At 47.1% G+C, this 14,977-nt stretch overlaps 1 protein-coding gene across 1 annotated transcript in view; it reads left to right on the top strand.

Moving 5' to 3' along the window:
• The window catches only part of SAP30BP (SAP30 binding protein), a 91,567-nt gene that overhangs the window by 58,732 nt on the left and 17,858 nt on the right, over positions 1–14,977 (top strand). The window contains exon 4 of the mRNA XM_030208257.1: positions 5,383–5,425. Coding sequence (XP_030064117.1) covers positions 5,383–5,425 — 43 coding nt within the window. The remainder of the gene's footprint in view (positions 1–5,382; positions 5,426–14,977) is intronic.

Genomic DNA, 14,977 nt, shown 5'->3' with positions numbered 1-14,977 from the left:
CGCATGGCGCGGTCTCCGTGGACACGGAGAGACCTGAGCCGGGTGGGGCACCTCGAGATGAGGTTATTTCAGGAGTGACTAGCACCGGACAGGATTTGGGTGCCCAGGGTGAGATTTTCTCCCCGGATTTTGTGCTTTTGCTGCATAAAGCATACATGATGAAAAGAGCCCTCCCTCAAGGGTCGCCTGAGGCCCCTTTGATGGCCCCCCCCCCCCCCCCGATGGATTCTGGCCTGGGACTGCCCAGTGAGGTTTTCCCGGATGATTGGCCCAAAGATAAGCGCAGAAGGGTTAATTCCCCTTCAGATTGTGGTGCACCTTCCCCCCCCCCCCCCCCCCCCCCCCCCCCCCCCCCCCGTGGTCGGGGTGTGAGGATTCGGAGAACTCTGACAGACGTTCTTGGTCTGAGGAACCGGAGTCAGGTGCGGATTTACCACAGGATCTGGATGATTCCTCCGCGGTGAGGATTTTCCACCGTGATGAGCTGCCAGCGCTTATTTCAGATACTCTGCAGGCCCTCTCGGTTGAAGATCCTGACAGTGGCATGGCCTCCTCGGGTAATCCCAGGATGGCTAGTACCAAGAAAGCTGCTTGGGCCTTCCCTTTGCATGACTCCATCCTAGAGCTTGTGTCGGCTCAGTGGGCTGACCCCGAGGGACCTTTGAGAGTTTCCAGGGCTATGGGGCAGTTATACCCTCTGCGTGAGGGGCATATGGCTCGTTTTCAAATGCCTACAGTGGATGCCCTAGTCACTGCGGTGACAAAGAGAACTACCCTCCCTGTTGAAGGAGGTGTTGCCCTGAAGGATGTTCAAGACCGTAGGCTGGAAACAGCATTGAAACGGTCCTTTGAAATTGCAGGTCTCACTGTTCGGGCGTCTGCATACAGCTGTTATGCTGCTAGAGCCTGCCTAGCTTGGCTGCAACAGGCAGTGGCACAGCCCGGAGATGGAGCGGAGCCCTTCTTGGATGTGGCTCCGCGGATGGAGGTGGCCTTGTCCTTTCTGGCTGATGCCCTTTATGACCTTGTCAGAGCTTCGGCTAAACAAATGGCAGTAGCAGTGGTGGCTCGCCGTCGTCTGTGGCTACGACACTGGGCAGCGGACATGGCCTCTAAGCAAAGGTTGGTGAAGTTGCCTTTTCAAGGACTTCTCCTATTTGGTGAGGAGTTGGAGAAAATTGTGAAAGGCTTGGGCGATCCAAAACCCCAGCGCTTGCCCGAAGATAGGCAGAGGCCTTCCTCTAAGGGCCAGGCGGTCTACTCCTCGTACAGACCTCGCTTCCGTGAAGCTAGAAGGTACCGCCCGGGGCGTTCGGCTGGGTTCACTTCACGTGCCCGTGGTCAGCAGAGGAACTCCTTTCGCTCGGACAAGCGTTCCGCAGCTGGTGGCTCAAGGCTAGGAGTTCAGGGGCGACCCTCTCAATGATGGTGCGCCGGCCCTCTCCTCGATGCCTGTCATCGGAGGACGACTTTCCCTCTTTGCCGAGGAGTGGGCCAAGATTTCCTCAGATCAGTGGGTTCTGGACCTGATCGGAGATGGATACAGAATAGAATTCAACGCCCCAGTAAGAGACGTGTTTGTGGAGTCCCGATGCGGTTCTGCCGTCAAACGGGAGGCGGTGGAGGAGACTTTACAAGGTCTGATTCAGTTAGGGGCGGTGACCCCGGTGCCTCCCGCCGAGCAAGGCTGCGGCCGATACTCCATCTACTTTGTGGTGCCGCGAAAAGGTGGGTCCTTTCGCCCTATTCTGGACTTAAAAGAAGTGAACAAGTCCCTGAGAGTGCGGCATTTCCACATGGAATACCTGCGCTCCGTCATTGCGGCGGTTCAGCCAGGAGAGTTTTTCACGTCTCTAGACCTGAAAGAAGCTTACTTGCACACACCGAGTTGGCCCCCGCACCAGAAGTTTCTGAGGTTTGCGGTGTTGGGAAAACATTTCCAGTTCAGGGCCTTGCCTTTTGGCCTCGCCACAGCTCCCCGAACCTTTTCGAAGGTAATGGTGGTAGTAGCTGCTTTTCTCAGGCGAGAAGGTATCAGGGTTCACCCGTACCTAGACGACTGGCTCATCAGAGCAGACTCTGCAACAGAGAGCTTACAAGCTACAGCCAGAGTGGTCTCAGTACTGCAATCTCTAGGCTGGGTCGTCAATATGGCCAAAAGTCACCTGACCCCTTCACAATCTCTAGAATTTTGGGGGGCCAGGTTCGACACAGTCTCGGGTTATGTGTTCCTACCCGAGCTAAGGCGGTGCAAGCTTCAGAATCAGGTCCATCTGCTCCTGAGGATGCCCCGCCCGCGAGCTTGGGACATTGTCCAGCTGCTGGGATCGATGACAGCCACGATGGAAGTGGTACCCTGGGCGAGAGCGCACTTGAGACCGCTACAGTATTCCCTACTCCAGAGGTGGTCTCCAATTTCTCAGGATTACCAATGCAGACTCACTTGGCTCCCTGCGGCCCGACTCAGCATGGAGTGGTGGCTCTCGGACAGCATGCTGCGGCGAGGAATGCCGCTGACGCTCCCCATTTGGTGCCTGGTGGTAACGGATGCCAGCCTGAAGGGCTGGGGCGCACATTGCAAGGGGAAGCATGCCCAGGGTCTATGGACACCCGAGGAGTCGGAGTGGTCCATCAACCGCCTAGAGTTGAAAGCGGTGTTTCAGGCACTTCTGGCTTTTCAAGTGACCCTGGAAGGATTGGCTGTCAGAGTGATGTCGGACAACACGACAACAGTGGCCTATATAAATCGACAAGGCGGAACAAGGTGCAGAGCACTAGCCGCGCAGGCCGAACTGATTTGCCACTGGGCCGAGCTGCATCTTCAGTGTCTGTCGGCAGTTCATATTGCAGGTCAGAGCAATGTGCAGGCCGATTATCTGAGCAGGCATCAGATCGATCCAGCAGAATGGAATCTGGCAGACGAAGTATTCCTGCAGATCTGTGCCAAATGGGGCAAGCCCGTGATGGATCTCATGGCGACAAGTTCCAATGCCAAAGTCCAGTGCTTCTTCAGCAGACGGAGAGATCCTCGCTCGGCGGGGTTGGATGCCTTGGCTCAACCCTGGCCTCCGGGTCTTCTTTATGTGTTTCCCCCATGGCCCTTGATAGGGCGCCTGCTCTTGTGGATTCGGCTGCACCCAGGAGAAGTGGTCCTCATCGCCCCGGATTGGCCAAGGAGACCTTGGTATGCAGACCTCCGACAGATGCTCCTGGAGGCTCCTCTGCCGTTACCTCTGGTACCGAACCTGTTGACTCAGGGTCCGGTAGCCATGGAGGACGCCTGCCGCTTTGGTCTTACGGCATGGCTATTGAGAGGGCGCAATTGAGGGATAAAGGTTATTCCAATAAAGTGATTACCACTCTCCTGCAAGCCCGCAAGCGGTCCACTTCCGTAGCTTATGCTAGGATTTGGTGGCTGTTTGAGTCTTGGTGTGCTTCCAGAGCCATTGCACCAATGCGGGCTCCTGTCTTGCCGATTCTGGACTTTTTGCAGGAAGGTGTACAAAAAGGCTTGGCCTATAATTCCCTGCGGGTGCAAGTGGCAGCGTTGGCCTCCCTTCGTGGTAAGGTGGAGGCGTGTCTTTGGCTGCTCACCCAGATGTGGCACGGTTTCTTAGAGGGGTGCTTCGGCTCCGACCTCCCGTGCGAGCACCCTGTCCAGCTTGGAACCTGGGGCTAGTTTTGAAAGCCCTGCAGGCATCTCCTTTTGAGCCGCTTCGGCGAGTATCGGAGAAGGATTTGACACTGAAGGCCGTTTTTCTGGTGGCCATTACCTCGGCGAGACGGGTGTCAGAGCTCCAGGCGCTGTCCTGTAGAGACCCATTTCTGCAATTTTCAGAGTCCGGAGTCACGGTTCGGACCGTGCCTTCCTTTATGCCTAAGGTGGTTTCAGCCTTTCACCTGAACCAGCCTATTTTCTTGCCCTCTTTTTCAGAGGAAGAGTTTCCAGAATCTTTTGGGCAGCTGCACCTTTTGGATGTGCGCAGGACTCTGCTGCAGTATCTGCGAGTTACTAACTTTTTCAGGTCTTCTGATCATCTGTTTGTTTTACTATCAGGTTCTCGCAGAGGGTCTCCAGCGTCTAAGGCCACTATTGCCCGCTGGCTCAAAGAGACTATCTTTTCAGCTTATCTGCTGGCCGGCCGGGTGCCGCCTGTAGCCTTTAAGGCGCATTCTACTAGAGTGATTTCTTCCTCTTGGTCTGAAACTGGAGCACTCTCTCTTCAAGAGATATGCAGTGCAGCAACATGGGCTTCTAAGCTCTCCTTTGCCAGACATTACAGGCTGGATGTGGCTACCAGGAGGGATGCGCGTTTTGGAGCACAAGTGCTAGCGCGTGGTGTGGCTTGTTCCCACCCTATCTAGGGATTGCTTTGTTACATCCCATACGTAATGGCTTCATCTGCTTGATGACAAGGAAGGGAAAATTAGGTTCTTACCATGATAATTTTCTTTCCTTTAGTCATAGCAGATGAAGCCATGAGCCCTCCCTGTTGGATTGTCAGTATGCTGTAAATTGGGTTTTTTCAGGTTCTGTTCTAATTTCCTGAAGTTCCTTCCTTGGGAGAAAGTTGGAAAACAATCTTCAGGATTCATGTTCAGTTTAACTTTAGGAGGATGAGTTCATTCCCTCCAGTATGTTTTTTGGAGGATGGGTTGATTCCCTCCAGGAGGCGCGTGTGTGCCCCTCCAGTTCTATAAATAGGAGGATGAGTTCATTCCCTCCAGTGTGTTGGGAGGATGTGTGATTCCCTCCAGGAGGTGCGTGTGTTCCCCTCCACTTCTACAATAAGGAGGATGAGTTTATTCCCTCCAGGAGGATGTGCATTCCCTCCTTTATGAGTTCATGCCCTTGTGATGGGCCATCGTTCGCTGTGAGGAAAGCTCTTGTGATTCCCATTGCGGTTGGCCATACTGCTTTGGAAGCTTCAAATACTGAAGAGGCAGTGGAGCTAGCTGGCCAAGAGGGCACTGAGAAAGTTTGAGTGCTCTCTATCTCCCCTGCTGGTTGATGGACATAACCCATACGTAATGGCTTCATCTGCTATGACTAAAGGAAAGAAAATTATCATGGTAAGAACCTAATTTTCCCATTCACAAACATGCTGGGTATTACGAGCACTGCAATGCAACAAGTTGTAAACACTTTCATTAGTTTGATAGAGAAGTGAATGATTATATATATATATATATATATATATATATATATATATATATATATATATATATATATATAATATGGATTTGGTGGATGTTCTAAAACCATTTTTGTTGGCTCTCTTCCTTCTCGCATGGCAATATTCCCTTTTAACACAGTACTTGTCAGTTCAGTTTTCTTTTTTTCTCAGTCTATAGTTACTTTTTCGTTCTTGTGTTTTTCAGGAACTCTCAGAAGTGGAGAAAAAGGATCCCCAGGAACTGGTTGGTATGTATTCAGTGGAGTTTTGCTTGTACACTATCTTGAGTGTGGTCTGCTGGTAATTTCTCAAACTTTCTGTCTAAGTGTTTGTGCAGAAGGACTATCCTGGCAGCCTGCCCTTCCTGTAATATGTAACTTGACTGCACTGGTCTGTTTGATCTCTCTCCAATTCTTCATCTGTTTAGAATTTCAGTGAATAAACTTCATAAAGCAATTTGGCTTATATCCCCAAGTTCATATATTCTTAAATATCTAAGAAAATAACACTAATTATCCTTGCAATATAACTTTTCTGATTGTGTATTTGCTTCAAGCATGGATGTGTGGTCTTGGCTATGAAAGTGGCGTGCTTTATGTTCCTGTTTGGCCCACCTAACCATCTTTGTGAAACTGGTTGTTATCAAAACAGACAACTGCAGCTTTGCCAGCTTGAGCTGTGATTCTTTGAGATCTGAGGAACTTAACCATGTATGATAAGCAATTGGCATAGGAGACCCGCAGGGGAGTGCAAGTCCTGCAGGATGAGACTTTACTGACTTGGGTTTAGCAATTCTTCCATCTAAGTTGGTGGTTTTGTTCATATACAGCAGTACTAAGCCAGTGCTCCATTGTGGTGTCAAGGGTCATGATAGTAAGGGAGGAGCCAATTTTCTTTTGTGACATTATGTTAAGCTAGCTTTTATGAATGTTATGTTGTATCATTCAAAAACTTATGAAATATCAATCCTATTGTCCATCCTTCAAGTATAGACAGTTCTCTTCTTCCTCAACGTCTGCTTGTAGCCTTCTTAATAAAGACTCGCTGAGCTGTCATCAGAAAAATACCATATAAAGTGCAGAACATGCTCTAGTGTCCACTATAATTCCTGTAGTTTTTAATCCATCTTTTACTTTTTGAAAACAGACTTTCCGTTATGTAGCTTTCCACTATTTGAGTACCTGTAGGATAGTTGTGTCCATCAACCAGTAGGTGGAGATAGAGAAATGAAAACTGAGCTGATACACATCTCTCTTGGCATCCAGTCCAGATCTTCAGTATTTTCTATCTCCAGCAAGCGTGGTACGCAGCCCTGATTCAACTACTGAACCCGGGTTCCTCTCTGTCTTCTGCAGGTACACAGCCTACTGATGCGAGATCCAGAGCTCATGGAGGATCTGTTCCCCTTTTAGCCTTACGGCCTGGCCATTGAAAAGGGTTTGGTTGAGAAGAAAAGGTTATTCTGGTTTGGTCATTGCTACCTTGCTTCAGGCTCTGAAACGCTCTACATTTATGGCATATGCAAGGGTGTGGAAGATGTTCGAGGTCTGGCATTTTGAGTGTGGATTTTCTCCTTTCTCTGCTCAGATTGCGCACATCCTAGCATTTCTCCAGGCTGGATTTCAGAAAGGATTGACGTTGAGTTCTCTAAAAGTTCAGGTTGTGGCTTTGGCCTGTTTTAGGGACCGACTACCGAAGGTGTCTCCTGTAGCTCACCCGGATATCGTTTGATTATTGCGGGGAGCAGGCCACCTTTTTTACACCGTGTCCAGAGTGGAACCTTAATTTAGCTCTTCGGGCTCTTCAGAAGCCTCCTTTTTGAGCCACTCCAGAGGCCTCCTTGAAAGATCTTGCACTAAAGACAGTGTTCTTGGTGGCTGTTGTCGGCACGTAGCATTTCGGAGCTTCAGGCTCTCTTGTCATGATCCCTTTCTTCGCTTTTCAGAAGCGGGAGTCTCCCTACACATAATTCCTTCCTTTCTTCTGAAAGTGGTATGAGCATATGAATCTGTTTAGCTTCCATCCTTTTGCAGAGAGGACGAAGAGGCTCAGTATTCTTCCTTGAAGCTTCTTGATGTGCGTAGAATCCTGATTAGATACCTGGAAGTCATGAATGAGTTTCACAAATCAGACAGACTGACTGTGCTTTTTGGTAAACAGAGGCTTGGCCTTACAGTAACATCCTGGGCTGAGACTACCTTACTGTCTCTGGCGGGATATTAGCAAGGTCGTGACGTGATTGACACATCATAAAAGCATTATAGGGTGGATGTTGCGGTGTGCTTAGAAGCAAGTTTTTTTAAGGGCTTCAGTCCTCAGGGCGGTGGCGGTGCCAGGATCCCACCCACTCTAGGGATTGCTTTTGGGTTCTGGAGTTGTGTGAAGCTATGTAATGGAGGAAGAAATTAGGTGGTGGTTTTTTTTTTTTTAATAATTTCCTTTCCATTAGACCTTCCCAGTATTCCAGAGGCCCGCCAGAGGTTTATGAGATGTTTAGTCAGTTCGAAGTAATGTGTCAAATAGCGACTGTCACCATATATGGTGCTTCTTGCATAACTCTTATTCTCTAGAAGTTGTCCAGCGGTGAGAGAGGCTCACAAATATTTACTCGTCTGGTTAGTGTTAGGTTAGCGAGTTGTTTAAGGTTGTTGTGTTTGTTCAGAATTTCTCCTTACTGCTTGTCTATGTAAATACTGAGGAGCTGGACTGAATGCCAAGAAAGATGTCTGGGCTCAGCTTTCATTTCTCTTATCTCCACCTGCTGGTTGATAGACGCAACTATCACACAGGTTCTGGAACAGTGGGAAGGACTAATGGAAAGAAAATTCTCCAAAGACAAGCAGGCCTATTTATTCTCACATATGGGTAACACAATCCCGCGTTGCCTGGTCAGGAGCTTATGACAAGCTAATAAGAGCTTTGTGGAGTGCAAGACATGCTCCACTGCACATGCACAAGTGCATTCTCGCCCGCCGCAAGAGCACAATTATCGCAGTTCTTTTTCTGCTGCTCTTTACAGCTCCAGTCCGCATGAGCTTTTTTTTTTTGTGAGTGCCTTTTGGCGTATTTTTGAGCTACCTTTTTCTTGTTCTCCTGTTCCGGTGATTCCTTTTCCTTCCCTTATTGTTTTCTCCACTTTTAAGTTTTCTTTATTTTTTCTGTGTTACTGGGCTGTTTTTAGGCCTTGACTTCGGTTGTATTTCCCCTTACTTTTTCTCTGGTGCCTTGACCCAATTGGTGGCACCATCGAGTCATTTGATTTGGCTGCAGAGGTTTTTCTTTCCATGTCCACTCAGCTTCCCAGTGGCCTTAAACGCTGTACCCGGTGCAATCAGACCATCTCTGGCAAGGACACCCATTCTTGGTGTCTTCAGTGCCTAGGGCCTGACCATAGCCCTCTAACTGTGTCCTGTGTCTTCGTATGAAGAAAAGGACCCAGTTGGCCAATGAGGCTCAACGGAAGAGAATTTTTGGAGCATGGTCTGAATCCTTGACATTGGTGTTGGGTGTTGCATTGGTACATATGGCTGCTAGACTTGTGGACACTAGGAGCAGTTGTGCATCGAGTGGGTTCCACTTACCTCAAATCTGACTGCTGTACAGGGCCCCCAGGACTGACATTTTTGGAGAGAAGGTTTAGGAGGTCGCTGACCAGACCAAGAAACAGACTGATACTGTCTCTTCTGTCTCCTGCCGGGTGCCTTCTGCATCTTCCTCCTCTAGGAGGTCTTTTGGCAAGTCGAGAAGGGGTACTTACTACTCGCAGAGGCATAGGTACGCTGCCACCTCTCACCCAGTTTCACAGGCTCAGCCCCAGCTTGCTTGTTCCCAACAACAGCATGTGCCTAAGGCCCCTGCTACTCCCCAGTCAAAGCTGGGGACAAGCTTTTGACTGACTCCACATTAGCTTATCATAAACTCTGGACCGGTCAATGCTGGATAGCATTACCCACACGTGAGAATATAAGGCCTTCTGTCCTCGGAGAATACCTGCTTTATCAGGTAAGACTTTCTCCATAAGTCTTATGGTTGCTAGTCTTTCTTTTTGTGCTCGTGATTCTCATCTAACTGTCCGACTTTCTGTTTTTTTTTTCTTTTCTTTTACATATTCAGCTTTGTGTGTGTTTATTTCTCCAGGAAATATCAGAGCATATCTGTAGCTTTTACATAGGTAAAATGGAAAAGTTTTTTTAATGCTTTTTACAGAAAGTACCAGTGTATAGCATTTGACTTTTTAAATTTAGTAACTTGTCTTTCCTAATCCAAACTTAGTGAGTTGCATGAGTTATTTCCCTACCCAAATGGGAAATAACTCATCTAATCCCACTGCTCTAAGAGCTAGGGCACTTGAAGTTACATGTCATAAGCTTTACATGCATATCCTTTCCCTGGGGGGGGGGGGGAGGGGGAAGAAAACGCGTGTGCACAGCTGGCTAAGGGAAGGCTTGCTCAAGGCTTCTATTTGTCTTGCTGAGTTTAGTATGACTAGTCCATTACTAACATACCTGATCAGATGCGAGTAAATGTTTTCTAATATTTCCAAAGGAGATTTCAGCTTTCTAATCTTTAAAAAAAAAAAAATGTAGCTCAGAGACCTTCCAGTTAATTTTCTTATTAAGATTAGCATGTAAAACTTTGTGCATGGCCCCACTGCCTGAAATAAAGCTTCTGGTCTGTCATCATCCTTAGAGGTGTATAGAAGAAGCAGACTGACTTCTGATCAGAAATCATCCAGAATGCATTGATTTGATGCCTGATGTTAGCTGGGAGATCATAGCTTGCTGTACCCGACTTGGGTTGCAGTTGAAAGTAAACCTCTTGGTCAGTGTTCTCTCCTGACCAGTTTCACTGCAGTTTACTCCTGGGCTGTTCAGCTCTGTTGGCTCCTTTTGGATGCCATCATCTTCTTCTTTCATGGCTCCTGTAATTTTTTTTTTTCATTCTTCTCCTCGGTCTCCCCTCTTCTCCCCCCCCCGTCTCCCCTGACCATCACAACAATGGACCTTGTGTAAGAGCCACACATTGTGGTTCTTTTGAAGCCTGGTACAAGTGTGCTCTGTACAGGCTGGTAAATGTTACTACCATAAAACACCTAGGACTCCCTCTGTCCCAGCAGCCCCAGGAGCTGGGTCTGGCATGAAATAGAACCTGCACAACAGTTCTGCTGCTGGACCAGTGGATCAGCCTGTCCTGACAACCATGTAAAACAAAACATTTTTGACTTTTTTCTCTTTTTTTTTTTTTTTGACAATTTTTTTTTTTAAGCTGGAAGTTTGCTCTCATTTTATACTGTCAGGTCAGACCCGGGACTGGGATCTTGCCCTGAGTCTTCATTTGCAACTATCTAGGGGTTTTCTCTCTATTTTATATCTTCCCTGCTATCTCCAACATACCTAGTCTGATCATTGCAGTGATAATCCTATGCTAGCAGCTATAGGCACTGAACTTAATTTTGCCCTCAACAGTATCTATGAATCTTGCTCCTCTCCTCCTAGCAACTGTAAGCATTGCCTCTGCAGCATCTCCCAAATGGAAGACGTGACTCGGAGATCAAACTGAGGGCCTTTCGCATGGCATTGCACAGAATTTGCTACCTGAGCTGCAAGACCTCCTAAGACACTGATGTTTAACAAGTATCTTTTCTCTTAGGTCTTACTCCCTACCTTCCCTTTCCTTTTTGCATTCAGCATGATAAACTTTTGTAGTGCAGAGCAGGGGGAGGATGAGTAGTAAATTGCTGATCCAGTGTTCTTTTTACCACACACTCCCAAGAACACAGCCCCTTGGGCGGCTTCCAGGTTGACTCACTCACCTAAGTCTCTTTATGGCTGGCGCTTCTTTGCAAGTTTTCTTTCTCCAATCAAATCCCTACCTTGCGGCTATGGATACAGTGTTTACCCTGTGTGTCAGAGCCAAGAACACAATTTGCAGCTGGGGTGTGCCCAGTGCAGTGAATCATGGTGAGTGTTCTTCCTGTGATCAGTAATTCATATGGGGTTCCTCACAACTGCAGGTTCCCTACTTCCTTTCACCCGCTGTCCCATAACGGCATCAGCAGCTAGTGGTGGTCGTTGCATGCATGAAAGCAAACCTTTGAAATAGCCCGAAAAGGACATGCAGAACGTTATTGCATATTATATGCAACAATCAAGTTCACTCACCCAGTCATTTTTATTTCTAAAACATACATTGATCTTAATACAGAGAGAGTAATAAAAAGGTGACTAGCCTGCATGCTTTGAAAAAGTTAAGAAGGCCCTTGATTTTATCTCAATATATCTTTTATGAGAGGTTAAAGCAGAAAAGTTACTAAATTTGCAAAACTATGCCTTGGTGACCACTTCATTCTTCAAAGAAATAATCTCTCTATATAAAAGGCAACCCCAACGTTCTAATGAAGCTTCCACGGAAGTTGAGGCGTCCGAGATATCCGGTGTGCCCCTGACCCTGAGTGTCTGCACCGCCCTCGTGTCAAAACGTGATGACGTCGAGGGCGGAGCAATGACACTCGAGGGCCGAAACGGAAACAGCACAGGCACGGAGGCGCAGCAACAAAAAAAAACCCCTCCCCACGCAGAGCGAACCACGAACAACGTCCGACAGTCACACGGAGGCAGGCAAGCAGCTCGGAGGGACGGAGGGAGGGGGCCCCTACCATTATAGAACCTTGCTAGCGCCCGTTTCATTGCGCTGAGAAACGGGCCTTTTTTCCTAGTGGAAGACATAAAAGGTTTTAATTAGGACATACGTTAAGAAGGGCTACACTGGGGTTGTGTGTTTTCAATAAGTAGGGCCTGTGATGTAATTTACATAAAGTGCAATTAAAGCATATATATTAGAGTACTATTGGCAGTGTTTTTAGACCACATCAGATGTGTCTGCATATTGAGACAGCATCTGCCTTCTTGATAAGTTTCACAGTTTGTTTAGAGGATGGGCCAGAGGCAATACCCTCATCACAAATATGACTTTTGGAAGTCGTGGGTCCTCAAACAAACTGTGTTCCCAGGTCCTTTCCTTCAAGACACAAATATATCAGGATGGGATTGTTCCAAAATGAAACGGTTGACTGACGTGTTTGCCAGGCAGTACATAGTCTGGTACAGTCCATACAGAAAAGCAAACCTCGGTACACTCCACAAGGTAGTCACTGGAAATCTGGACACATTTGATGTTTCTTCACCAACCACTGTCTAACCAAGGCATAGGCACCGACTCCGTGGTTGTTTAAGCACCCCCAATATTTTCATCCACCGGAAGTTCCCTTCACCAGCCTGACCTGCCTGGTGCCCGCCCTCTTCTCCCTCAACAGTCCTCCGCCGGTCCACCCTCGCCTTCCTGCCTGCCGCCCAGAATTTTAAAAGTCATCTTACCTCGGGGTCCCAGTGGCAGCAGTGAAAGGCGAGCAGGCTCGGTACTTCAGCCTTCCCTTCTCTCTCAGCTCTGGACTGGGACAGGCACTCGGAGGGAGGGGGGCTAGCCGGCCTGGACCTCAGAGGGAGGGAGGGGGGCCTGGAACTCGGAGGAGAGGGGGAGCCTGGAACTTAGGGGGGAGAGGGGAATGCACCACCTGTAAAAAAAAAAAATTCAGCACCCCCAATCATTTTGAAAAGTTGGCTCCTATGAACCAAGGCACTCTGGGGCCAACACTGCGTTTTCCCTTTTATTGGTATCTGATGCAGCTCTCCTCATCAGTATATAATTGAATTTTTTCTAAATGTACTGCATATGAGTTGCTGCTTTTATCTTTGTTAGGCAACAAGCTCTGTACCTGCTTTTCCACTTAGAAAGTTGTCGCATTATGACATCAGGTGTGAAAAACATTTTTTTTCAGACACTTGTGATGGTTCTTCAATAAAACATTAGGAATAGTCTCCAGATACTTCCCTTTGGGATCCTTCTGAACTCAAATTTATCTCCTGTTCTGGAGGCCTGAATGCTCCCAACTTTAAGCCTCGGCATACTCTTAAGGGATTTTGGATTTAGCTCATATTTTTTTCAGTAGTAGCTCCATGTGCTTTACGTTCAAGTACAGTAGATATTTCCCTGACACAAGAGATTGTACCTGAGACAATGAAGGGTTAATAACTTGCCCAAGATCCCAGGTTATATTGGTGGGATTTGATCCAGGCTTTTTTTTGTTTTCAGCCCACTATGGTAACATTACACACCACTCTTAAAATACAAAATGGAAGAAGGAGGAGGAGGAAGAACAAGAATAATAGGGCCTCATTGGTTCTATAGAAACAGTCTAAGCGGGAAGAGACCTCCTGCTGGAGAGTGTGCAGTATAGCACAATGCTTCCCTCTAACCTCATCAACTCATTGTTCGCAGGGACACATATAAATGGTAAGGGTTGATTTTTGTGAGGCCCATACCCATAGGGATTTTAAGTTTGGGGAAGGGAGTGTGTTTTAAACCACAAAAAGCCCCTGTTTTGTATGTGGAATTTTTTTTTCCCAAAATCAATCCACTCCCCCCCCCCCCACATTTACTAAGCCAGCTAGTGGCTACCGTGCACCAATTCACTTTGAATGTGCTGTTTCGGTATTGCCATGCGGCTTAGTAAACGGGGGAATGTCTTGGTGTAAGATGTTCACAATGATTGGAGATTTGTCATCTGCCTAAGAGGGACAGAGTTGTGCCATGCACCACAAAGTTAAGAGGGAATAGGCTTAGGAGTAACCTAAGGAAGTATTATTTCACAGAAAGGGTGGTGGAGGCGTGGAATGGCCTGGTGGAGTCGATTTGTTCCAGAATTTAAAAAGGCATGGGATAAGCATGTGGGATCGCTTAGCAACAGGAAGAATTAGGGGTTAAAGAGGATGGGCAGACTGAAGCGGTCATATGGCCTTTATCTTCCGTCATGTTTCACTGTTTCTATATTTAAGGGAACATCACTTTTTTGTGTAATAGTGCTTGTGGAGAAGGAAGAGAAAATTGGAAGAGAAATTTTATAGTACAGTTTTTGACTAACTCGAGTGTTACTATAATTTGCTGTATTTGCATACTGGATAATTCTGCACCCACTGGTTTGATGTCCCACTATGTTTTACACATCTAAGGAGGTTACCTATTCTGCTTTGAATGCCATAGCTGTTTCAAAAGAAAATAACTTCAGTTGTAAGGAATGTAATGATGGGCTAGATGTGGTCTGACGCACCCAGGTGTCTCATAAAGGCAAGACGTTCAGCTTTCCACTGTATTGGGTAACAGATGTTAACAAGAAAGCAGCAGCAATGAAAGAGGACTAGACAGCATAATGGCTTTCAGTGATCACTTCTGCAATGGAGATAAGTCTTGTCTTGGTGTTGGTAGATTGAATTTAGGTTCTCCCTAATAATCTTTCATAGATCAACTCATAAAATAGCATTCCTAGTAAGTATTTTGTGTGAGAATGGAATTCCTGCTACCTTCCCTGATCTGTGCACCTTGTTTAATATAACTGCCTGGAAAGTATAGAGTTACAAATAGCAGCTTATTTTAACTGCTCTACCCCAGTGTCACAAACGGGCAAATTCTCAGCTTCATTTATGCTGGTCTGAAGTTATTTGACCTTGTGTGAGTCAAAAAGCAAGCAAGCACCATCAAAGGAGATGTTTTGTGCCACAGAAGTTTCCTGAATTGTATCACAGGAAGGGACTTGTTTTCCCCCACCCCCTTAAATTGAGAAAGGCAAAAAAACCTTGCAATAAAGAGAGATTTCAGTAATTTAAAACAAATCGGTCAAGTGCACTACAAAGGGATGAAACATGGCATGGGTCTGTGTAGTTTCTTGTCTTGGAGTTACTGCTTCTGCT

The sequence above is a fragment of the Microcaecilia unicolor genome, chromosome 6 (assembly GCF_901765095.1).
Source record: "Microcaecilia unicolor chromosome 6, aMicUni1.1, whole genome shotgun sequence".
In the NCBI taxonomy this organism is placed as follows: domain Eukaryota; kingdom Metazoa; phylum Chordata; class Amphibia; order Gymnophiona; family Siphonopidae; genus Microcaecilia; species Microcaecilia unicolor.
The sequence above is the reverse complement of the archived record's forward strand: the minus strand, read 5'-3'. Positions and strand labels throughout refer to the sequence as shown.